Source organism: Pseudorasbora parva, chromosome 16, assembly GCF_024679245.1.
Source record: "Pseudorasbora parva isolate DD20220531a chromosome 16, ASM2467924v1, whole genome shotgun sequence".
NCBI lineage: Eukaryota > Metazoa > Chordata > Actinopteri > Cypriniformes > Gobionidae > Pseudorasbora > Pseudorasbora parva.
Window position 1 is genome coordinate 30,307,102 of NC_090187.1, and position 25,061 is coordinate 30,332,162.

A 25,061-nucleotide genomic window follows, 5' to 3' on the forward strand; every position below is an offset into this window, starting at 1 on the left:
TTTTTTTGTTGCTATTTCCATTGCTAAAAATAACTGCACATCTTATTATGACACAAGTTTTGATTAATGCCTGGTTCTTACGAAATATCTTCTTTTTTTTCATGAGAGTTTTTAAAGGGAATGTTCCAAGTTTAGTACAAGTTAATCGACTGCATTTGTGCACTCTGTTGATCACCTCAGAAAATAATGTTAACCTGTCTCTTTTTTTGTAACAGTAATATAACACACCTACATTGGATATAAACATGGAAAAAGTTAAAAATTAAGTGACGAGTGAAAAGTTTGTCAAATATCTACTTAGCTAAAAACATTTTTTTTTTAAATTCTCCACAAAGAGAAAAGAATCAGAGGTGACCATGAAAAGCTGTGTCAATCAACGGGCAATCATTCATTTAGAAAACATTCCTAAGTTTGAGGTCAAATTTGTGTGGGAACTGTGGTTTTCTATTCTTTGACAAATAGAAAGTTTAATGTGACAGCATTTTTCTAAACATTTGCCAACCTGAATATTTCCTTTTTCATTTTAAAGCATGTTTTCAGGAGTCGACAAGTTATTTTGAGACCTTTGAGGAACATTTCGAAACTGGAGGTCTTGGAAATGTAATCAAAAACACTCCTGACCTTTTTCACAAGACGTGTGGAGTCTTCACTAATCTGCATAAAGCGCATGATGACGTTGTTCAGATAAATGTCGCTCAATGTCGCGTGGTCCTTGCTCTCCCGTCGAACCTGGTTCAGCAACAGATACCAGCAGTTCACCGGTGACAAGAGATTCTGGTCTTTCCTGCATGTCAGAGAAAAACAGAGAAATAGACACCGATCAAACATAATGAAAGACTCCTGTCTGCGAGCTGTCAGGACCATCTGTGCACTTAACTCATGAACTGAATGAAACCACAGACGGATCCATCTTCCCAGCACCCATCAGGATGCTTTAAGAACCATTCATGTGGATCACACGCACATTAACATCCCTCTCATCTCTTCCCTTGATGATACATGGCCTATTTAAGCATTCATGATCTGTGGATACTTTTGTAGCATGCATGCAGAGCAACAGAACCGCGAGTTGGACCTAAAAGTAGTGTGGAACTCGACGTGCTTCGAGGACATATGGGAAATTCAGAACGTTTCTGGGTCAGAACTCTCTCCAGATAATTACGTACCTGCAATATGACAAATACTCATAGTATTCCGTTATATTGTCATATTCATTTGCATAGCGACCGCACAAAATAAACAGAATGTGACAGAATGGGTTTATTTTGTGATACTGACTGAATGTCTATACTTTATCCCCTTTATTACAGAACAAATTCAGAAATACATCACTGTTGTAAATTCAAAAGTTCAATGTCAAAATTCTTTTGACAGAAATACTTTTATTCACCAAGAATGCGTTTATTTTTTTAAAAAGTGAAAGTTAAGATATTTATAAAGTTAGCAATATTAATAGCAATGCTTGTTATATCAAGTCTAAAAAAAAAAACGTTGCGAGGACAATGTGACATTGGCAGCGGATAGAGATTTGGATGTAAGGAAGTCTTTTTCAGCTCCATTTCCCTTTATAACCCTCCCTGCAAAACAGGCAATGCATTTCATCACTGCAAGTGAAGGAAATACGCATCCGCACCAGATGAGCCAATACATACATACAGTTTTTGACCTTAACAGTGTTCTTTAAAAACAGGAAACAAACTAAATCCATAAATATGATGGACATTCCTAAGAGTAACTGACTTTTTGCCAGGAGGATCAGTCATCTGTGTAAGACTGGATCAAATGGATAATCTAATTGAGCTAAAAGCCTAAAGATGCATGTCAAAATATGAACAGGCCAGGGATTCACATTGCAGGGAGAATTATTAGAGCCTGTGAGCTTTCTGTCAGTCTGCAATTACTGTAAATCCTTTCACAAGACTGTATCAGCCTATAGAGCACACACTCGGGTCTGTGTGTACTGTATGTAAAGAATCATACAGTACACACAGACTGTATGTACTATATGATTCAACAGAGTCATGCTGGGCTGTCTGAAAACTGAAAGTGTACACGTCATTCAGATTTTAGATTCATAAAGCAGCAAAAACACAGCTTTTGCTTCTTGATCGCTGAAATGGATGGGGAAAAAACAAGTCACAAGGCTAAAACATGCCTGATGTGCATGAGCAGAGGATGAGACAGAACTTTGTCTACCTGAGGAAGAATATTATATTTAACATTACTAACATTGTTCTACATTACAGATAATTACAAAACCATAATAATGAGCCTTAAAAATATACATGAATGATTATGGATGTGTCAAGAGAGAGAAAAGGAGACTGTCCGACTCTGAACATTTTAAATTATTAATAAACTGGTGTTTTGTAGGTCAATGTAGGAGGCAAAGAATACGAAGAGACTTTAATCTCCGCAGTACAGTGGATGCGTCTATAGAGAAATGCACATCGAGTTAAACGTCGTGCTGTAAATGCAGTATTAATTTTGCGTGTACACTCTGCATGAACACTTAGATATGCACCTAATAATAGTGCACATTTATCTAGGTTAACGTTAATGTTAAAGCAAGTGGGCATGCAGAGTGACTAATGTTAAGCTACTAATTGTTTAAATGTTTAAAATGATTAGCCGTGTTTTATGTCAATGAATGAAAAGTGAAATTTGGATTTCCTGGCAGATATAATTACCACATAGACCAGTCGTATGTAAACAAACTGTCTGTCGAACTGATTCCTGTGGTGTTTCAATTTTTTTAATTTAACATTTAATCGATTATTAGAGGGCAGCCCTACTTCATACTAGATCATAGAATAAAAATATTTGAGGCAAATGTGTCCGGAATGAAGAATGCAGAGATTAAATAAAGCTTACATGCCCGTCGAGGTTTGCGGATGACATTGTGATCTGTAGTGAAAGCAGGGAGCAGGTGGAGGAAAGGAGGTTTGCTCTGGAGAGAAGAAGAATGAAGGTTAGCCGAGACAACCAAGAGGAACAGTGAGGTTACAGGGAGAAGAGGTAAAGAAGGTGCAGGATTTTAAGTACTTAGGGTCAACAGTCCAGAGCAATGGGGAGTGTGGAAAAGAGGTGAAGAAGCATGTGCAGGCAGTTTGGAATGGGTGGAGAAAAGTGTCGGGTCTGTTGTGTGATAAAAGAGTACCAGCAAGAATGAAAGGAAAGGTGTACAGGAGAGTAGTGAGACCAGCGATGTTGTATGGTTTGGAGACAGTTGCACTGAGGAAAAGACAGGAGGAAGAGCTAGAGGTAGCAGAGCTGAAGATGTTGAGGTTCGCTTTGGGAGTGACGAGGATGGATAGGATCAGGAATGAGTACATCAGAGGGACAGCACATGTGAGATGTTTTGGAGACAAAGTTAGAGAGGCCAGGTTCAGATGGTTTGGTCAGGTTCAGAGGAGGGAGAGTGAATATATCTGTAAAAGGATGCTGAGGTTACAGCTGCCAGGAAGGAGGACAAGAGGAAGACCAAAGAGGAGGTTTATGGATGTAGTGAAGGAGGACATGAAGGTAGTCGGGTAAGAGAAGAGGATACAGAGGATAGGACTAGATGAAGGCAGATGATTCGCTGTGGTGACCCCTGAAGGGAACAGCCGAAAGAAAAAGATGCCCGTCGAGGCATGGACTCCTCTAGATCCCTGAAGGTGTATCTTGCACCAAGATGTTAGCAGCAGATCCTTTAAGTCTTGTAAGTTGCGAGGTGGTGCCTTCATGGATCGGACTTGTTTATTCAGCACATCCCCCTCAATTGGATTGAGATCTGGGGAATTTGGAGGCCAAGTCAACACCTCAAACTCTTAGTTGTGCTCCTCAAACCATTCCTGCACCATTTTTGCTTTGAGGCCGGGCACATTATCCTGCTGAAAGAGGCCACAGCCACCAGGGAATACCGTTTCCATTAAAGGGTGTACATGGTCTGCAACAATGCTTAGGTTGGTGGTATGTGTCAAAGTAACATCCACATAGATGGCAGGACCCAAGGTTTCAAAGCAGAACATTGCCCCGAGCATCCCACTGCCTTCGCCGGCTTGCCTTCTTCCCATAGTGCATCCTGGTGCCATGTGTTCCCCAGATAAGCAACTGCCATCCACGTGATGTAAAAGAAAATGTAATTCATCAGATAGTTCTGATGCTCAGGAGCCCACTGCTGGCGTTCTCAATGTTGGACAGGGGTCAGCATGGGTATCCCGACTGGTCTGCAGCTGTGCAGCCTCATATGAAACAAACTGAGACACCTTTCTATCAGAACCAGCATTAACTTCTTCAGCAATTTGAGCTACAGTAGTATGTCTGTTTGATCGATGTTATGCCTGATCTGTGAGGCCAAATCTAGACCTCAAATACACAAAAATAATACATACAATTGTTTTACAAAGTAAAAATGATATATACAGGAATTCAGGAGTCGTAGAGTCTATTAGCTCACAGCCATAGTGGGCATAGGAGTGATGATAACTGGACAGGAAGTTGTCACACTAGGTAATGAAAAGAAAAGACATGAGTTCATTTGGAAAGCACATGACTAATCAGGTCTGATCCAAAAGCAGCCATTAATGCTGAGTAGAGAGCAGAGAGCCAGCTGCAACATTAAAGGCTGCAGTAAATCAGCAGTACTGCTCAGACAAGATTCAATAACAACTGGCCTCAAAGCTGCCACCTATCCACTACTCTTCACTGCATAGATACATCTTGGTGCTTTCAAATCACTTCACAAGCAGAATTTAATCAGAAAACTTCTAAATAAGTTGAGAAATGAAAACAGTCAATAAAAAAGCTTATGGAAATGAAGGTAAAAGAGCAATAGATCAGGGGTTGGCAACCTAGGAGGGGGTAATCACTGGAACGTGAGCAAAAACGAAAGAGGTGTAAGCATTTCATTCAGATAAAGTACCTCATACCTGCATACAGATCTACTATTTGAGGTAAATACTCATCATAGTAACACAGCTTGTTTTATTATGGTAGGAATTATAAATACTGTGTGAGAATTAAACTCTGCAAGCCATTAGCGTGACCACTGCGCATCACAAGCACACAAGTTACTGACTGACAGCTTACAGTGTGGTATGCTAAAAACAGGTAGTTAATTCTATACATTTTAGAGATATTTACTCAACCAAGTAGACTGAGTCCTATAAAAGGTGCAGTATGTAATATTTATGAGGATCTATAAATAGAAATGGAATACAATACACATAACTGTTTTCAGAGGAGTATATTAAAAAAAACTTTTTTTTTTTACCTTAGAATGAGCCATTTCTATCTACATACATCGCAGTTCACCTTACAGTGAAGTCACCATTTTGCGCCACCATGTTTCTACAGTAGCCGTAAATGGACAAACTCCTCTACAGTGCACTAGCTACTCTCTGCTGTCTCAGACAACGAAATCTTTGTTTCTAGATTAGCCCTAAATGTACAAACTGTACTACAGAGCGCTAGCTACTCTCTGAGGTCTCAGACTATGACATCTTTGTCCTGTATCAGCCACAGTAGCTTCTCTATGTGCTTCGAAAGGGAGGGGTGAGCGGTGGGCGGTTGAAATTCGCAACTTCACCACTAGATGACGGCAAAATGTATACAGGGCACCTTTAAACATTCCACACGCATCAAAATGATTGTGATGCATGTGGAAACTCCATTCATGCGTATCTGGTCACTTCATGCGTTTTCTCTGATCGAATAGCTATCCAATAGTGATAAGACCGAAAGAGAGCATTTTTTCTCATTTTAGATGAAACTGGAAAAAATGCATCTAGTTGCTGAAATGGTAAAAACTAAACATGCGAGAGCGTGTTATAATGGCTCCCGGTCTCCAGATATAACAGCGCTACTGAGGAACTGAGCATCTCTTCAGCCAGCCAACATGCAAACTGCCGCAAATGAAACTGAAAGTTCAGCGTTACATCCTGAAGCTCAGAACACGGTTGTCTTCATTAAAAGTAGTGATACTTAATTATCTTACCAGTGCTGATGCCGCTCTCTCTCCAATTGTGGTCTTCGATCTTGGAAATGGCTGATAAATAAAATGAATGTGGCACAGTGATTTACTCAGAAACTTAAAGTCACTTAATGACAAAACAGTTGCTGACTCCTGGACTACACCATCTCAAGAGAACGGTACACTTTCTACAAAATGTTTAGTTATTTTAGAAATTAACGAAAGAAGTGCCATCAATGTCCACTTTAAAGCAATTATTCACCCAAAAGAGAAAACTGTCATTATTCACTTACTGCCTTGTCATTTCAAACCCTTATGACTTATTTTCTTCTGTGGAACAAAAAATTGTATTTATGGTATTGTGAAGACTTCACACTTTTTCATACAACAACAGTTCACACTAAACAGTGGTTTTTATTAGCTAATAGTTTTTAGTTGACTGAAATAAAGCAGTAATAAAATAACATATATGATTATATAATATATTATTATTAAAAATAATTAAAGCTACAAAAAAAGCATCATACAAGTAGCATAAATGCCGTAAGTGCTATATTTCGAATCAATCTGAAATTCAATCTGAGAGAACCGAACCGAATCTAGCACTTCACTTAAAAGCTCACTGACTTTGTTCTCGTATTTAGTTCTTGTGTTCTTTAAAACGCCTCATTTTTAATTCCAAAGAAAGTCAAGGGTTTGAACAAAATGTGAGTGGGTAAATAAGGACAGACGTTTAATTTTTTTTGTTCATGTATTTCTTTAAATGTGAAATTTAATATTTAGAATAATGATATAATAATTAAATAAGTCTAAATAAAAACTTTATTTTAGCATTTAAACCAAACAAGACAATAATTATGTAGTTATGATGATCTAAATATGTCTAATTGCAACTTAAAAGCATTACAAATCCCATAACGTTTTCTAAGACAGCAATAGAGGGTATATGTGTGTGACGTCACCGTCAGCCAGAGTGAATGGTAATGCCCACTGAGTGGCAAAAAGACTGAGGCGGAGCATTTGTTTTCAACATGAATGCCGCAGAAAACACAGAAAACATCTCAAAAGTGAAAGAGCTTTGAGATTGACAGTACAAACAGATTTGACACAAGACCTACAGAAAAGATAAGCAAATGGATCACTGCGATTCAGAAACAACTGGAGTCCAGGCAGCAAAACGTGAATTTGCAGTTATCATTTTGTCTTAATATGTTGAATTTTGAGGTGAAGTCATACTCTATAAATTGTAAAGAACACCTATATTTAGTTTAAACTTAAAATTGTTTGTTTTACTCCTACTTTCGCAGTTTCCCCCAATTAATTTAGAGCAGCTCTTTTGCCACCCAGTTCCGATTTTCCGGCGGGTAAGGGAACTCAATGCATACCCTCTATACCAATGTGCCAGTTACCAGGTATAAGCAAGTCTATATACAGTGGCGAAAATAAGTATTTGAGCACCCTGCTATTTTGCAAGTTCTCCCAATTGGAAATCATAGAGGGGTCTGAAATTGTCATCGCATGTCCACTGTGAGAGACATAATCCAGAAATCACAATATATGATTTTTTAACTATTTGTTTGCATGATACAGCTGCAAATAAGTATTTGAACAACTGTCCATCAGCTAGAATTCTGACCGTCAAAGATCTGTTAAGCTTGGAACATACTCTGCAAGAACAAAGAAATTTGTTTTACAGAAAAGACTACTGTACCAAATATTAACATTGATTTTCTCAGGTGTTTAAATACTTTTTAACTTTACTTTTTTAATTTCCAGCTGTATAATACAAATTAATAGTTAAAAAAAATCAAACATTGTGATTTCTGGATTTTTTTTAAATTATGTCTCTCACAGAGGACATGCACCTATGATGACAATTTCAGACCCCTCCATGATTTCGAAGTTGAAGAACTTGCAAAACAGCAGGGTGTTCAGATACTTATTTTCCTTACTTTAACTACATTAAAGGCAATTATCCAAATTAATTACACCTAGTTATCTTAACTAAAATTAATTAAGCCCTAATCTGCTGATATTATAAAAACAGATCATCACCAGTGGCATAAATAAACTGCAACTACAAGCGATGCAGTAACTGCATCCACACTGTTGCCAGAGGAACTTCATTCGGTGCTGGTGTAAACATCCTGCAGATCGCAAACATTATATTGACAGCTCATCGATTGTGAAATGCCAGAGCAAACTAGAGCGCTTCACTGGAGGGTTTGGCAGCCAACAGCAAGGTCATCAAAATGAAATGAGATAGAAGGCGCAATCACGCAGACAACTAAAACCAAACACACTTACTGAGACATAGCAGATAATTATAATACCTTATATGAAGTGCATTGAATTTCATTTTAGGCGTGTAACCAAAAAGACAAAGGCTCAAACCTACTGTACCCTAAAAAAACACACTCAGTTTCCTACAGGAAATTTGTCCTTGGAAAGTCTATTGGGCTAAAAGGCATCTGCAAAATGACAAGTAATCAAAAGGAAATCTAGAGCGCAAGGAGTGGCAGCTGGATGATGAATATAATTAAATAATTCCCATCCTGAGTCCAGCACCCCTCCCTGGGCAAACTGTATGTGACGCCTGTTAGCTCAGCAAACACGTGCACTAAACTAAGCACCAGTCGATTCGTCGCCACAACGACAGTGTCATCTGGGAGAAGTTTAATCGCACACAAATACCCTGCCATGTAAATGTGTGGACGGAACATGGAAAACCTCATGACATCAATAACCAGAGGCTGGTCTGAAAGCAGAAATATAGGCTACAACTGTTAAATTACACGACTTAATATATAAAATGAAAATCAAACTTTTTTCATTCAATATTTACTGGAAATTTACTAAAATGTGTCTTTATTGAAACACTATGTTGGCAATGTTTTTCAATGTTTTTGAAAGTCATCTTATTTGTTCAACAAGGCTGCATTTATTTGATCAAAATACAGTAAAACAGTAATATTCTGAAATTGTTACATTTTAAAATATTTTAATATATTTTAATATATTTTAAAAAGTAATGTATTCCTGTGATGGCAAAGCTGGATTTTCTGCAGCCATTTCTCCAGTCTTCACTGTCATATGATCCCTCAGAAATTATTCTAATATGCTGATATGTGACCCTGGACCACAAAACCAGTAATAAGTCGCATGGGTATATTACGACAATAGCCAACAATACATTGTATGGGTCAAAATTATAAATTTTTCTGCCAAAAATCATTAGGATATTAAGTAAAGATCATGTTCCATGAGGATATTTTGTAAATTTCCTACCATAAGTATATCAAAAATGTATTATTACAAATACGTGTTGCTATTAAGGCCTTAAGTTGGACAACCTTAAAAGGCAAACAAACCATACATCAATGTAAATCTTATTTATTCAGCTTTCAAATGATCTAACCAGGTTAATCTAAATTTTAAAACATTGCCCTTTATGACTGGTTTTGTGATCCAGGGTCACATTTAGTGTAACAAAATTCTTATATTACTAATGTTGTACAGTTGTGCTGCTTAATATTTTTGTGTCAGGATTCTTTGATGAATAGAAAGTTCAAACAGAAAGCATTTGAAATCAAATTTGTTCGCAACAATGTAGAAGTCTGTTACATTTTGATACATTTAATTCATCCCTGCAGAATAAGGGTTAGTTTAAAATGTGCAAAATGTATAGTGTAGGTCAGGCAAAAATGGTTATCGTACGGCCGGTATGAAATTCTCTAATATGGCTGATGTATTGCTCTAGCACTTTTTTAGTAACGAAATTAGATCCCGTGGTCAATTCTGTCATTACGTTTTTTTTTCTACCCCAATCCTCTATAGAAGTCATAAATCAAATTTTCAGTACAAAAAAAGACTCTACTAAAATGGAAACTTTCGGTTAGGAACTAACCAAATCCATACATACACTAGCTTTGCGTGGTAATATGACCACATCTCTCTGGTATCCAACTTACAGGCCCGATACATCACACTTTGCTCTGACAGAGTCACCTGAGATGCTCCTAGTGCAGTTGAGAAGATTGATTCTGCGACTACAAGAGTAAACAAGGTACAGTAAACTGTTTCTTGACAAACTGTCACTTAATCTTCCCTCTCACTGGTTTTGCAGAATTCTGCTGACTGCATATATCATGCCAACTTTAACAAAGGGGTAAAACACACCCTATACTTTGGCTCAGCTGGCCTCATCTCGGACACCATCGTTTTAGACATTAAGACAGACCTCTGGACTACGGAACACATTGGGATACAATCACAGTGGCAATGGTGTGGACATCTTTGCTGAAGCCCTGTGGTTACAGAAGAGTCCAAATTTAGCTGAAAGACCTGGTAAAATTACTCAAAATGCTTTTGAAATAAGACATTCTGTCTAACAACCCTGGGATGCAGATATCCCAGTTAATTACTGATAAATCTGCAAGCTCATTCTGATGTTAATTCCTTTAACAAGCACACAAGCTAAACTTGCTTTAGAAATGGTCATCCAACTTTACATTGGCACTTTAAACTATATAGTTAGACCTTCACCAAAAAACCCCGACTGTAATCTGTACTCTTTTTTACTTCTGCATCTTCTAATACTCTGTCAGTATTTAAAAAATGGCAAGTTTAGATACTTACGTTTAGGTATCTTATACTTCTCTCAAACTAACAGTCCACATAAACCACAAAGTGCCACGACGAGATTCTCCATTGCCTCCAGTTGTGCACACAGCTGCTGGACTCATTTTGGGCTATCAAACCAGCATTTGGTCTATTTAAAGACGTGAAAAGCAAACATGCTCAATATTTTGAGTTGCACCAGTGGTTTCTGTACCAAAATGAGGTAGATATATTTTTTTCCCAGCCAGTAAAAACTGTGTGTGTGTGTGTGTGTGTGTGTGTGTGTGTGTGTGTGTGTGTGTGTGTGTGTGTGTGTGTGTGTGTGTGTGTGTGTGTGTGTGTGTGTGTGTGTGTGTGTGTGTGTGTTAGTTTATTTATTCAAAGATACATATATTTTGAAATAAGTATAACATTCAAAACAAATATAATATAGGGATCCGTTTCAGATGGGAAAGGAAAAGTGTCATACAATTTTAATTCCTTGAAGAGCCATTCATTAATGGATAATGAAAGATAAGGTAAATGGGAGTACTATCTATTTCCACATCATTTTCTAAACATTTTGTAATCTTTTAGGGATGCAGTGACCCCACTTTTTTTAGAACGAGTCCAATACCAATACTTTTGTTTTTGGTACTTTCCGATACGGATAACAGTATTTTAACTGCATTTGTAATTTTTAAACGTATTGGGTAGAGAAACCAAAAGAATATGATTCATATTAATTGGCTTCATTTGTTTAGCAAATATATATTTCCTTGAGTTATTTTCATGCATTATTAAGCCTGCTAAAATGTATGAGCTTCATTCTATTGCTCATTCACATTTTACCTATAATATAATAGCACAGCACTTATTTAGAGCTTACTGCTAAGGACTATGCCACTGGTTCAAATGTTTTAAATATCTTAATTTCACATTATTAAACAGTCAGTAGTAAATTAAGCAAATAAATCAAATAGCAGAAATAAACACAATAGAAAAAAGAAAGGCTACAAATTAAACAAACAGTGGGGGTTTTTGGGGGGGGGGTGCAGATAGGTCTAACAGTAGTTTTCAGATACATAAATTGAATAAAGTAATCAAATGTGAACAGCAGGTTTATTAGGCTGCTGTCCCTTTAAGACTGAATGGATCCAATATCCTATTAAAACTTTTATTTCTGAACAGTCTACATTTATAACATTATCTGCGTTATATCTGTGCATCGCTCAATCAACTCCGTGTTTCAGCTCGCGCACCACAGCTATTTGGGCGTTACTATTCAGTGTAATATTCCACTAATTAGATCCATTAAGTTAACAGACAGTCTTCTATTTTATCCCCAATGTACTCTCTTTTGTCAGTGTTTCTTTATATGGAAGCAACCACTGTACACACACTGCGGGGTATTGGTAGTTGGTATCGCAGCATTTTAATGAGTACCAGTAAACTACACAAGCGCAGTATCGGTAGATGCATCCCAACAAGCTTTAATATGTTGAATAAGTGACACCATCATCTACATTGCATCATCTGAAAATAGTTCATATGGAACTATATAACAGAAGTCAAAATGTTCATTAGACAATAATAATGATGCTGTGGGTCAGTGGTTAAAGATCTGGGAGATGGAGCAAACGTTTCTAGATGCAAACCACAAAAATGTTGCCAGTAAAACAACACACTCACTTATATTGCTGGTGATCCTTGGTGCTCCTGGTCTTGGCCATAAAGCGTTCGGCAAGCTTCTCCAGGTTGCGCGAGTACTCCATCTCGATCTCGGACTTCTTGCGGAAGAAGTCCTGGAGGTCCTGAAGGAGCTGGACCCTCATGTCTGTCTGCTGCTCCAGACATTTCTGCTGTTCCACCAGCTGGGCTCGAATCTCTGAACAAACAGAACCAAACATTGTCTGTTGTAAGAGTCTCTCAACAGAAACCATGAACGAAGTGAAGGCAAATCATCAGTTTCATTGCATGCTTCAAAAGCTCTTTGAAAACCACTTGCTAGCAGCTCAGCAAATGCAAACTAAAATTTAAAAAATGGCCAGCAATATATCTTCTATAAATAAACCATTCAGATTTGCCCTGAGCTAGTTTCAATGTGCAGTATCAGCAAAGCTACAGTAATCCAGGCTCATCAGGTGGAGAAGGTAATGCCCTTGTGCTGCATTTTATTACAGCCAGAATGAGGAACAGCCCCAGAAACTAACCTAACGGCTCTTTAAAGCCAATGTGTGTACAGCTCTTACAGCCATGTAGGCACTACACTTCATTTAACAAGCATTTCTATGCCCAAATTACCTCCGGTTTCCTCATGTGATTGCCCCCTTGTCATTGGAAATGGAGCTCATTAAATTTGCAGTCCACTGTGGAGGCTCAGTAGCTCCATACCATAATATACATTCAGACTTCCTGAGATCTCTCAGCCCTCAAGTGGCCCAACATATTTTCTTATACATGTGGGATCTGTCCAATTTGACAACTTACACAATAACTACTAGATGCTCTAAAAGCACAGAAATTATGGTAATTGTATCCCGTTCGCCCCAAAATAGCGCATCAACGAATCTGTAATAAAGAAAATAAATGGCAAGAAAAAGCAGTGAAGTTTATATCAATTTAATATAGAACTGTTGTTTATATCAATAAACATGAATATCATGATATGTTTGATGATACTGATACTTTATCAATTCTCAAAAAACACAATCAATTTACATTTATTTGTTTACATTCAAGATTTGTGGCTTTGTGTAAATAAAATTAATTTAATTTAAAAAAAAAATTTTTAAAAAGCAATGCAAAGTAGTTAAAACAAAATTTAGAATTTCAATAGCAGGCTATAAATATATTCAGAAAAAAACTTGTGTGGTTTAAGCACATAATTAATTCACATATAAATAAATAAACTATATCGCCACACTTGTCTATCTGGAACACTCTGTTCTGACTGGTCTGCTCAACTGTCAAACAAGGGCCACTAAATTATAAAACAAATGTATACAAAAACATATTTTGCACTAATAACCAGCTGATTAAAAATCAGTTACATTATCCACAATACACCATTACCTCAAAAACATTCAAAGAAATTCCAAGAGTGATATACAACTTTCTGCACTCAGCTTTCCTTTGTCGCCAGTATCGAGTGACCTTCTGTGATTACAAAGAGCATTCCTGGCCCTGTGAGGTCATGTGTATGGTAAACATCTGCATGGAGTCGGTGTGCTCGAGCATGTGTGAGACCGTGTGTCTGATCAAAGCCCCTGTGATCCACTTCAAACAGAGATAGATGTGAGCACCTGTGAGCCGTCTGATACGGCACAAACAAGACCTGAAGGTGGAATCCAAGCCTTCCACTTTCTGTCTCTACAGTTAGCTTCAACAATTGTGCCAGTCGCAGGTGGGTTACTAAGATAGCTAATAGCTGGGAAGAGTGTTTATCGGAGATTGCATGCTATTCTTTAAATTGCAGGGAAATATGTGAGAACAGGGCCTGGGCCCATTTAGAGACAACTCAAAAAAAATTTAACCATTAATGACCTCCATTGGACATTAAAAGTAAGAAATTACCAAGAGCCAGAACAGCAGACTTCAGTCAGAGGCATCATGTTGAATTTAAAGGTTCAGTCAGTGTGTAGTATTTATGAGGATGTGTTGACAGAAATGCAATATAATATACATAACTATGTTTTCAGTGGAATAAACGCCTTACGTAATGTACCTGTGGCGAGGTAGGTGAGCGAGAGACATGGGAGGAGCGAGCGAGACCGGTGCTTGGTTGAAAATAAGCGAGGGGGGGCAATAACATCACTTGATGCCGCTAAAAATCTAGTTTAAAAATTTAAACTGGTATCTCGGTTTATAAAAACAACAGCATTCAGGATACCTTTTAGAAAACAACTTATGAATAATGAAATATGAAATATGAAACCATTGCAAATGTTTGCTAAATGTATAACAAAATATTAACGCATTAAGCCTCAAGTTTTTAACAGTTAACTCTTCACGTTGTGCCTAACTCCAGCCCTTACTGTTATAAATTCACTCTAAACCATGGCTTCATGTGGCTTATTCCTTTTATAAAGTGGTTACCTCACGATACAATGAGTCGAATGAGTCACTCAATAGCAAAGACTTTTATATTGAAAGCAGGACTAAAACTTGCTGTGTGAACACGGGAATGAGACACAACTGACAAATGAGCGCTGTCACTGTCAAGACAAACACCTTTACTGTAAAAAAGGACAAGATATCACAGCAGACATTCAACAGATTTTTTTATTATGAATAAAATGAAGGTCATAGGACTGACCTTAAGGAAAATGCTAAATCTGAATGCAGTTATTACACTCGGTCACTCAATCCCTCTTTCACAATAATACAAGCTTCAATGAACAATATCAAGAACAAACATATGTTTACATTGCTAAGAGTGGTTGCTAAGGGTGTTGTACAGTGATACAGAGAACCGATGGGTGAAGAGGCCATAGCAGTGTTTTATTGTGAATAACCAATTAGAATCAAGGACAGGAACTAACCGTTTTATATATTTTGCAACCTAAATAATGATTTTTTCATAATAATAATAAATATTCGCATTACGGTAATGGGAACTGGGATAGCTAAATGAGCAACAGCATAATATCTATGCTATTATGACAGCTTCAATATTCTCATACATCAACAGCAGCATGCTGCACTTTTTCCTCGTACAGTCCGTGCCAAAATCTATGTGGGACATACTGTACCAGAATCCTCTATGCAGACGATCTCATCAGCGCTACCTGAAATAGCAAGATTTGTCAGGAGACTTGTGTTAATGCACTGTGTTATCCAGAACTGCCATCTGCTTAACAACTCGGCATGGGGAATATACTTTCCAGACTGTCAAGTTCGCTCAATTACCAAAGTATTCTGTATTTGGGTAATGGATATGACATGTCAAGCCATGCAGTGTGACATGCCCATGGTCTGACATTCTTCTGTACACTGCATCTTAAACAACATCATTGTACATGCAGTTTTTAAGACTGTTCTTATAAAATGTCAAATAAAATAAAAAAACTATCTGCGCTATCGATCTGTCTTATCTGAACACCGCTAATGTGAACTGTGTGCACATCAACTCATAAAAGACCAGGTTCTCAATAAATAAACATGATATAAGTAATCCTTAATGGATACAAAAATCCCCTTTCATATACCCATAACAGATAGTGACTGTTTCAGGTAGACAGGTGGGCAGTGGCCAGGAGAATATCCTGTTTTCATAAAGTTCAGCACAGCTGGGAGAAGTCAGTCAGTCGGCCTTGGACCAGTGCAAAGGCGCAATGTGATCGCAGATAGCCAAATTGATTTTTACCAACTCCAGTGCATCAGGGAAAGTCTACTCACTTTTGACAGTTCAGAGAGCAGCGAGTCTGCATTCTACTACTAACAAGCTATCTTGTTACAAAAACTAGAAGGCATCCTGTGAACAGTGCTGTTTACACTGCAAATCGAAACGAGGCCAAACAGAATAAATACAGATGCAGAACGATTTCATAACAGAAGGCAAAACATGAGCCAAACTCTTGTTATATGCCAGTTTTCTAAATTCTGCCAACAATTATAACACTTAAAGGGGGGGGGGGGGGGGGGGGTGAAACACTCAGTTTCAGTCAATCTCATGTAAATCTATAAAGTAGTATTGCATCCTTCATCTCTCTGAAAAGTCTTTAGTTTTATTATATTTATAAAAGAAATATAGGCTGTACCGAGTCTTTCCGGAAAAAAACAAGCGACTAGAGGTGTATTGTGTGGGCGGAGCTAAAGAATGACGAGCGCGCAGCTACAGCAGGAGATTTCAGAAAGCTGACATCGTCATGCGTGGAAAATAAAACGTTACCCTAAATAAACCATGGCTATCAATCAGATTCAACTAATACATATATGATCCAGAATCAGATCCGGAGGCTGAAATAAATTGACCAGGAGAAACAGCAGAAGCAGGACGTCCGTCTTTGTGGTATGTACTGTATTTAGTGTCAACATTTGCGTTTGTTTACTTGTGGATTGTGAGGACATGACTTGGTTTATGGACTATTGTATGCGACTAAACCTTAGCAGTAGCAACCAAAACGGTTTTGCACGTCAGACTGTGTTATAGTGTTAACGTTACATAGAAAAACAATGGAGTAGCGCATTTGAATGTGCTTTGTGTGAACGTCACCTAGGTTTATGTTTCGGGTGGTTTTACAATAAACAAACAGACACCTATAGTGGTCAGCTAAACAAATGTATTTAAACACACGCCATAAGTTACATCGTATGCTTCATTGATAAATTAACTAAACGATTGTGTTGTTTACTCACACGACGATAGCCAACAACATAGACATTTGAAGCAGTTTTACTCAGCACCTGCTTCCAAAGCACGATCGTGAACCTTTAAGCCTAGTTCAGACTGCACGATTTTCAAACTCGTCGGGTCACAGCTCTATTCACACTGCATGACTATCTGGGGTATCATTCAGTCACTGCTGTGTTCACACTGCACGATGGTTTGACGACAGAGGAGTTCACACTGCATGACTGAACAAGAGGAAGAATCGCCGACAACTCTCTCTCTCTCCGGTGTGCAAACTACGTTTCCCAAACACACGTGCGATGTGACAAGTAAACAACGCGAGATCACACGTGCGTCAGACCGGAGTTCTCCCGCGAGACTTGGAATTGTTATTAAAAATGATAAACTGCACAAAGTTTGCTTCAAATTGTATGTGCGCTGATTTGTGGAGAAAAAGAAAAAAGATTATGGCGGAAGAAATTGTTGGAGAGACAGAGGGAGCCAGGATTTTGTTCTGCAAAGACAGTTTGAGGTAAATAAATAATTATTTAATGTGCTGCTGCTGTGGCTGGATGTGCAAATGTTTGGCCTTTGTTTCTGTTTGATAGAATTGTAAATATATCTATTAAAATACTGAAATTCTGCTTTATAACTCCTCCCTGAACCTCCTGCTGCCCTGTATCGCACTCTCTCATTGGCTGTCGGTGTAATTTTCAGTCAGAGCGCTGTTCACACAGCAGGAGTTTGAATCGCTGACAGGTCCAGATATTTAGCATGCCAAATATCTCACTGGCGTCGGCGACTCGTCGGCGATTCTCTCTGATCGCGTCTTTGATAATTCATACTGCGTGATTGTCACTCGCGTGCACGAGCACCGATTTGCCTGTGATCTCGGGCATTTGTCGGCGATTTCACAAAACCTGTCGGCGACTCAAAATCGGGGCACAAATCGGGCAGTGTGAACTAGGCTTTATCGTCACCACTCCATCAAAAACACACTTCTTTGGTGATGTTGATTTGGTGAAGTCCTGAGACAGCAGTGTTTATGGGCACTGTGCATTTGCGCTCTCTGGTTGCTCGCACACCCTTCCGGGAGAAGAGCCCGCAAGGCCCATACAAGGACATTCGCTCTGTAGTCGCCAAGCGGACCCATACTCGGAAAAAAACTCCCTGAAACTTGTGAGAAACCGGAAGGAGTATTTTTGACACAGAAATACTCCATCAAGCATCCAACTTATTTTTTTGAAACTTTGTCCATGTTTAGGATGGGAATCCAAGTCTTTAACAGTGTAAAAAAAGCTCAGTGCATGAAACAACATTCCCCTCCCTTTAAAAAAATAAGCATCTAAATTAATATTTAGTATTATTTGTGAAGGGACTAGTGAAAACATGGGCAAGTAAAAATTTGAACTATTAAACCAGCGTTTCTCAAAGTGTGGGGCGCGCCCCACTGGTGGGGAATAGAGACATGACAAGTGGGGCGCGACAAACAGGAGGAAATGTGTTAATTTTTTGTGCCCATCTCTATTAACCTTTTGAGCGGTCCCACATGGGATTTTTATGTCTATGCCCCTGAGAGTACGGACCCACATAAGGGATTTAGAATGTTCAATGACGTGACATCACTGCCAGAATTAAACGGTGGGACGCGCTTCGGCTGGCACTGAGCCAAATGCGGACGCGCTCAGCTCTTGACATACATCATGCAGTTTTCAACCACTTACTGTTTATTTTAGGTTTAATTTAATAGGTAACATTTAAATACACAAGTACAAGTAAAACAATACATTTAATGTTAGAGTTTGTAATACACACTAGTGGCTATGGAAGCAGCAATGACAATCCATTCAAATATAATTGGCTGACATGTTTTATTCATATCAGATACACATAGTGTAAGTAACTATAAAGTTTGCTCGATTCTTCTCCCAGTTCAACGGTCACTTACTTATTCCAGGAGAAGCTGATGAATATACGTGCTGTAAATCCAATTGACAGGACTCTGAACTGCAGTGCATTTGTTCAAACGGTTCAATAACGTAATAAAAGCGATACATCTGTCATACAGCGTTTTTTTGGTTGTGGTGAGTCACGTGATAAACATGACGCATTGCCATAGAAACATTAAGGTGAAACTTTCTAAAATAACGTTGCCTTAAAATAAAACTCACACTCTAGTCAGCTGACACTTTTAGACAGCTAAAATATTTTGACTGTACGCATGAAAGGTTTAAATGTGATGTTAATAAAATAAATGTTAACAGGCAAACTTAAAAGCCTAGATAATTACCATTTTGTTGGGGTGATTGGGGACAGGTGGGGCTCGGAGCCCTTCCCTACCTCCAAAGTGGGGAATGGCAGAAAAAGTTTGAGAAACACTGTATTAAACCAACCAGCCAGCCTTACACGTGGCTCTACTCTCTAAAGCCATTTCAATTGGTGGCAAGAACAAGAACATGGGGTGCAGATGTTGTTTTATCTGACTGTAAGTCTTCCTCAGACTCAGCAGGAATCTGAATCTCAGAGGACTGTGTCCAGCTATTAGCTCATTACCATTTCCTGAGATGGTCTGGAGGCCTGCGTACACAAACACACACATAAACAGGAAAGACTGGCCCCTAGGAAGTCTTTGTATATGCCTTCACAGTCTGGTCAGATTGTGGTCTACTGACCTACTGAGAAGCAGTTCCTTCCTGTTCTGGCCTTCAACGGGACTAAATTACACCTTACTGCCTGAACTCATCTGACCTTAAACTCCTCCACTTACTCGCTGCTCTCCTCAAATTTTAAACATGTATCAATAGCACATCCATGGAAACTAACTCAATGTTTGGAGATTTCTTTTTTAGACTGAGGCCAAGCACAGCTGCCAGTAAAACGACTTAGAAAGTATCAAAATTCTCAACGACATGGTCAGCCAAGACTGAATAAATATTAGAAGGTTATTTATTCAAGACAAATAAATGATTTTAGTAGGGAGTTTAATCTAGTTTTGGCACCCTGTTTTAACACATGGAGCCAAGTACAGCAAAATATATATAAAATAAGAAATAAACCAATATTAAAATTGACAAACACAGATCAGTTATTTGTTTTAGACATTTTAGGAAACCTAAACCAGGACAAAAACTCAATATATTATCCAATGAGATTAAGGGAGGAACTAGATCATTAACTCAAACAATTTGAATGGACAGACAACCACTTAAAGTCAGCATGAAACAGAAGTTGCTTATAATAAGCTTTTCTTCCCTTTTGGGATATGAAATGGCTTTTCGAACAAGATTTTTCTTCTTCTTTTTTTTGCTATTGCTGTGATCTTATGAGAGTAAATATTGTCAGAGAAGAGTAGAGATGTCACTGCAAGAGGGAGGGGAAGTTACTTTGAAGTTGATATTTAAAAGATACCCTTCCTTTATTTGCTCCACCCCCCAAAAAAACGAATATGATGCAACCATAGACTGTAAAAAAAATATGTATGTACTGGATGAATCAACTGTGATTTCAACAACGACAACAGCATATATTGGTTCTGTGAAACAGCAACAAAAAATATATATATATTGTTAAGGCTTGTTCACACCAAGGATGATAACTATCCAGCTGATGAATTATAAAAACCATAGCTAATCAGAATCCATACAGCTGTAACAAGCTTGAGACTTTAATGCGGCAGACAAGCAGGCACTTAGAATAAACAACAACATAATATCGTCCACTGGTATGGACGCTAATATAGTTATTTTTACCGTTATCATTCTTAGTGTGAACGCCTTTACTCACGCATTGAGCAAAAACAAAGCAACCTCTAATGTCTCTCCAGCTCTGGAAAGCTTCTCCAGTATTAACACGGGTCCTAGCTCTTGCCCTATCGTAATCCTTCTTCCAATTTCCTCTGACCTTTTCCTTTTTGGTAATTTTTCAGCCATCTCTCTTTCTGCAATCTATCTACAACTGTCCCGCTTGCTCACTTCTTCTCCTCCCCCATCATGAACATATACTATTCCTGATTGGGTACAAGAGTGTGTTAGTGCTCCGTGGATCGGTCCAATCCACTTTGTTTTTGTCCTATTTACATAGCCAGGGCTATGTACAAACACCCTATTTTTTTTAGCACAGACACAGAACCGCATTTTTCAGAAATCACTTTATACACCTTTAAATGTAAAAATAAAATAAAAAAGTTAAAAAAAAAAAAAAAAATTGATTCACATTGTAAGACAAAGTCCCAAAAATAATAAATTACAGACAGAAGTTGGTGATATAGTTTTATAGAACCTCCCAACAAGAGCAGACAGGTCCACTCAAGGCAGATGTGCACTCAAAAAATAACTCATTGGACAAACTCAATTTAATTGAGGACAGGTTTTCATCCAATAAATATGTGTAGCCCCAACTCATTAAAACCTATATCATGCAATGGAATGTAACTGAGTTGGTCCAACTCAATTTTATAAAATACAGTTTAAATTACATTTATATACTTTTAACACAACTTTTTTAAACGTGCCACAGTTTCATCATCATACACAATGTATTGAATGAAAATTGAAGAAAAGGCTAGTGTAACTCTTGCTATTAGCATAGCTCACTGAGTGCCCACAGCCTAAGCACCATTTTTAATGGTAACCACAAAATTCAAAAACATTACAGAAACTCCTCTTAATGTCCAACATAACTGAACATTAAACAATAACATTAACTAACAACACTTTCCCTTTACAGAAAAACACATAAAATAACACTTTAATCCCTAAATTTACTCTCCAAACACAGTCCCTTGCAAAGCATGCTGAGAACTACAGATCCACTGCCCAGTTAGTTATGTCAACTAAAATATTTCATGTAGTTTTAAAACAAATTAAGTAAACCTCAATTTTAAATTAGGTTGATTGAGCACAATTAAATTAAGTTGTGTCAAAATTAGATATGTTTATGTAAAGTGAACATAATTGAAATGTGTTATATCTATGAAGGGCCTGAACCATTTTTTTTGAATGTGCGTAAAACATCAATCACTGAGCATAATCACGCTGGCCCATGGCAGCAGAGGTGGACTGTAAAGTAAATTTACTTGAGTACTGTACTTAAGTACACTTTTTGAGGATCTCTATTTTACTTTAGTATATTTTTTTCTGGAAACTTATGACTTTAACTTCACTACATTTGAAAGACAAATATCACACTTTTCACTCCACTACATTTCTATCAAGGTCCTCGAAGTCGAAAGTCATGTCTGTTGCCGCTTTGAAAATCAGTGGATGTTTTTTTTATTTTTTAAAGGGTGTTTGGGTTTTTGCAGAAAGCCTATCAGGAATCACTCTTGTAGGGTCACATGAAGTTCAATGATTTCCCATCATTCCTTGAAAGAAGACTGAGGTCAAAATGTTGATGCTAATTTTGTAGAGTATTCACATAAACAAAGTTGATTATGTCTTAAGTAAGCATGAAAATTTGGGAGAATATCAGATGTGTATCCGTGTATTAGATCTGTGCATTCGGCCTTAAAGTCACAGCAGCTTTGTAAAGGGCTTTGTTTAAATTTTATACAAGTATTTAAATGAGTTTAAGTTAGTTGTATGCTAGTATGTCGGATGGAGTATCACTGACTGGCTTAAAACATGATAGTATAGTGTGCATTTATACAACAATAAAATAAAAATAGCCAATAAAAATGCATTGGCATTAAAAAGGAAATTTACTTTTGATACTTAAGTACTTTTAAATAACAAATACTTCTGTACTTTTACTTAAGTAAAAATCAGTTTTAACAGATAGAAGAAACGAAGTAGAGTACTTTGTCCACCTCTGCGTGCGAGTCATTACTCAAAACCAAACAAAATAAAGACAGTGGAAGCAGTAGAAATGTGAGATTTATAATTATATTATAAAGGGAATGGTTGTTTATTCAGCTGCTGTCTGATATCTGTTTGAGCTGGAAACATTAAAGACAGATCACATTTCCAGACAAAAATCAGTGTTCTTTTAGATAAATTATCTACTATCATCTTTTTTTGTGCATATAATATTTATTTTTTATTTTTTATTCAGCTTTATTTCTATTAACAAAAATATTTGAATAATTAGTTTCAATGAAACAATTAAGGCTAAAAAATGTCCTGTAGGTCAAAAACGTCTTAATAAAGGTTCAAATATCAACAAAGAGAGACAGAGACAAAAAAGGGAGAAAAATTCAGGTGCATAAATGTACAACCATAGTGAGCAAAGACTGGCCCTTTCAGTGATTCATATCCAGGCTGTCCCAGCTGCTTCGGCTGCCTCGGGGGAGGGGGAGAGCATCACAAGAAACTCAATACACGCTTTCAGACTACAGTTTCATACTGGAAAAGAACTACCCTCTCTCACGCATTTTTTTTCTACAAGAAAGTACCACTATGTTGCAAGATGACACTATGCTCTTTGGGTTCACTTTGTTCCTTTGTTTGGAAAATGCCAGCGAGAAGAGACAGAGGATAACATTTCCCTTGGAAAAACTAGTAACTTTGAGGGAGCAGCCAGAACACGCCACATTTGGAGTAAGACCCTTGGAAACGTGTGGAATGCCGACAGATCTTCTCCTGTAATTAGATGGGACTTTTCCCGACATCTGAGAGGTCAATAAGCATTACAAATACTACATCATGTTTACTCGGAAGGTTCATATCTTCTCACAACCAGAGATCAAAGGAACCGTTCACGTCAAAAATGACAAAATTACTCTTCTGAACTTCAATGATCGTTGTAAAAAATGCAACAGCAATTCCAAATGCCCTGCAGTGTATTGTTTGAAGTGACGACGACTATTCAAGAAACTGCATTCAGTGCTTGGGGGGCCCACTAGAGCAGCCTGACAGGGCCTCACGGACCACACGTGAGGCGGTTCAATCCCACACACAAACACCTGGACGGTTCAATCTAAACATCTGCACGGTCTAATGTTCTACATACAACTGTAAGGATCTGTAGGACACACCTGCAGAACTCCATCCCTCATCAGCCGACATATGTGGTTTATCCCATCCATGAATACACCACTGACAGGCTCCACAGACAATAAACAGTGCAGGATACTTAAACTAAAGGCCCTTTCACATGATACCTGAAGAGAAGTACGTTGTATACTGGGTAAACGTTGTAATTGGCTATGCTTTGAAAAGTTTGCTAATGATCACTAGACAATTTACATCAATAATAATAATAATAATAATAGATTTTATTTATAATGCACTTTTCATTCCGAAGAATCTCAAAGAGCAACAAAGGAGGGGAAAAAAAACTAAAAAAATGAATAACAAGTAAAAATATAGAATACTACAAACAATCAACCAACACAGAAAACAGAACAGAAACAGAGCTGATGGTGAACAGAAACAGAGCTGATGGTGAACAGAAACAGAGCTGATGGTGAACAGAAACAGAGCTGATGGTGAACAGAAACAGAGCTGATGGTGAACAGAAACAGAGCTGATGGTGAACAGAAACAGAGCTGATGGTGAACAGAAACAGAGCTGATGGTGAACAGAAACAGAGCTGATGGTGGAAGTCTCTGTTAGCTCCGCAGCACACTGCGGTCCACTCCATGTTTCAGATTTCTCCCAGCGGCAGTGTCCCGATGACATTGCCGAGGCACGACAGCTGAAGACCAGATGATGGGTCTTCATGACGATTCAAACGATGGGGATCGCCGCAGCACCATGCGGGAGGCAGAACATTTTTCCGGGGCACTTCTGTGGACACACCGGGGTCGGCGCAGAAGTCCAAGCTGCTCCACGGCCGCAATGCAGGACGGAACAGCGGCGCAGCCGAGAAGCGGAACATCCCAACATCATGCCGGACGCTGATGTCGATAGCCCGGATGACGCTAGCCCGGTGCAAACTTCAGCCACCATGCAGCTTAAGCACAAGGGAGACCACCAGCGAGCAGTCGCGGCGAGAAACATCAAATGTCCTCCAAACCAGAACCAACCGCAGCAATTCAAACACAAACATTAGAGAAGCGGTGGAAAACGGCGAAACGACGAACAACGTCCTCTCAGTGGCTGCCAGCAATCAGCAACAGTCCCAATTGTAGCTCTGACTGTTAGACTAGTCACAAACATAAGGAAATAAAATAAAATCTAAATCTAATAGTACATTAACATGATTTGTGGGTGGAGAAGCGGCGAACAGACA

The 25,061-nt window shown here is 38.2% G+C and overlaps 1 protein-coding gene across 5 annotated transcripts in view; it reads right to left on the minus strand.

Annotated features, from left to right (window-relative positions):
- srgap1a (SLIT-ROBO Rho GTPase activating protein 1a) overlaps window positions 1-25,061 on the minus strand; it is a 129,917-nt gene that overhangs the window by 71,993 nt on the left and 32,863 nt on the right. For all 5 annotated transcript variants that reach the window (XM_067420230.1, XM_067420228.1, XM_067420229.1 and 2 more), the window contains exons 2-3: window positions 12,248-12,443; window positions 622-784 (exon numbers count right to left, since the gene is read on the minus strand). In XM_067420230.1, coding sequence (XP_067276331.1) covers window positions 622-784; window positions 12,248-12,443 — 359 coding nt within the window. The remainder of the gene's footprint in view (window positions 1-621; window positions 785-12,247; window positions 12,444-25,061) is intronic.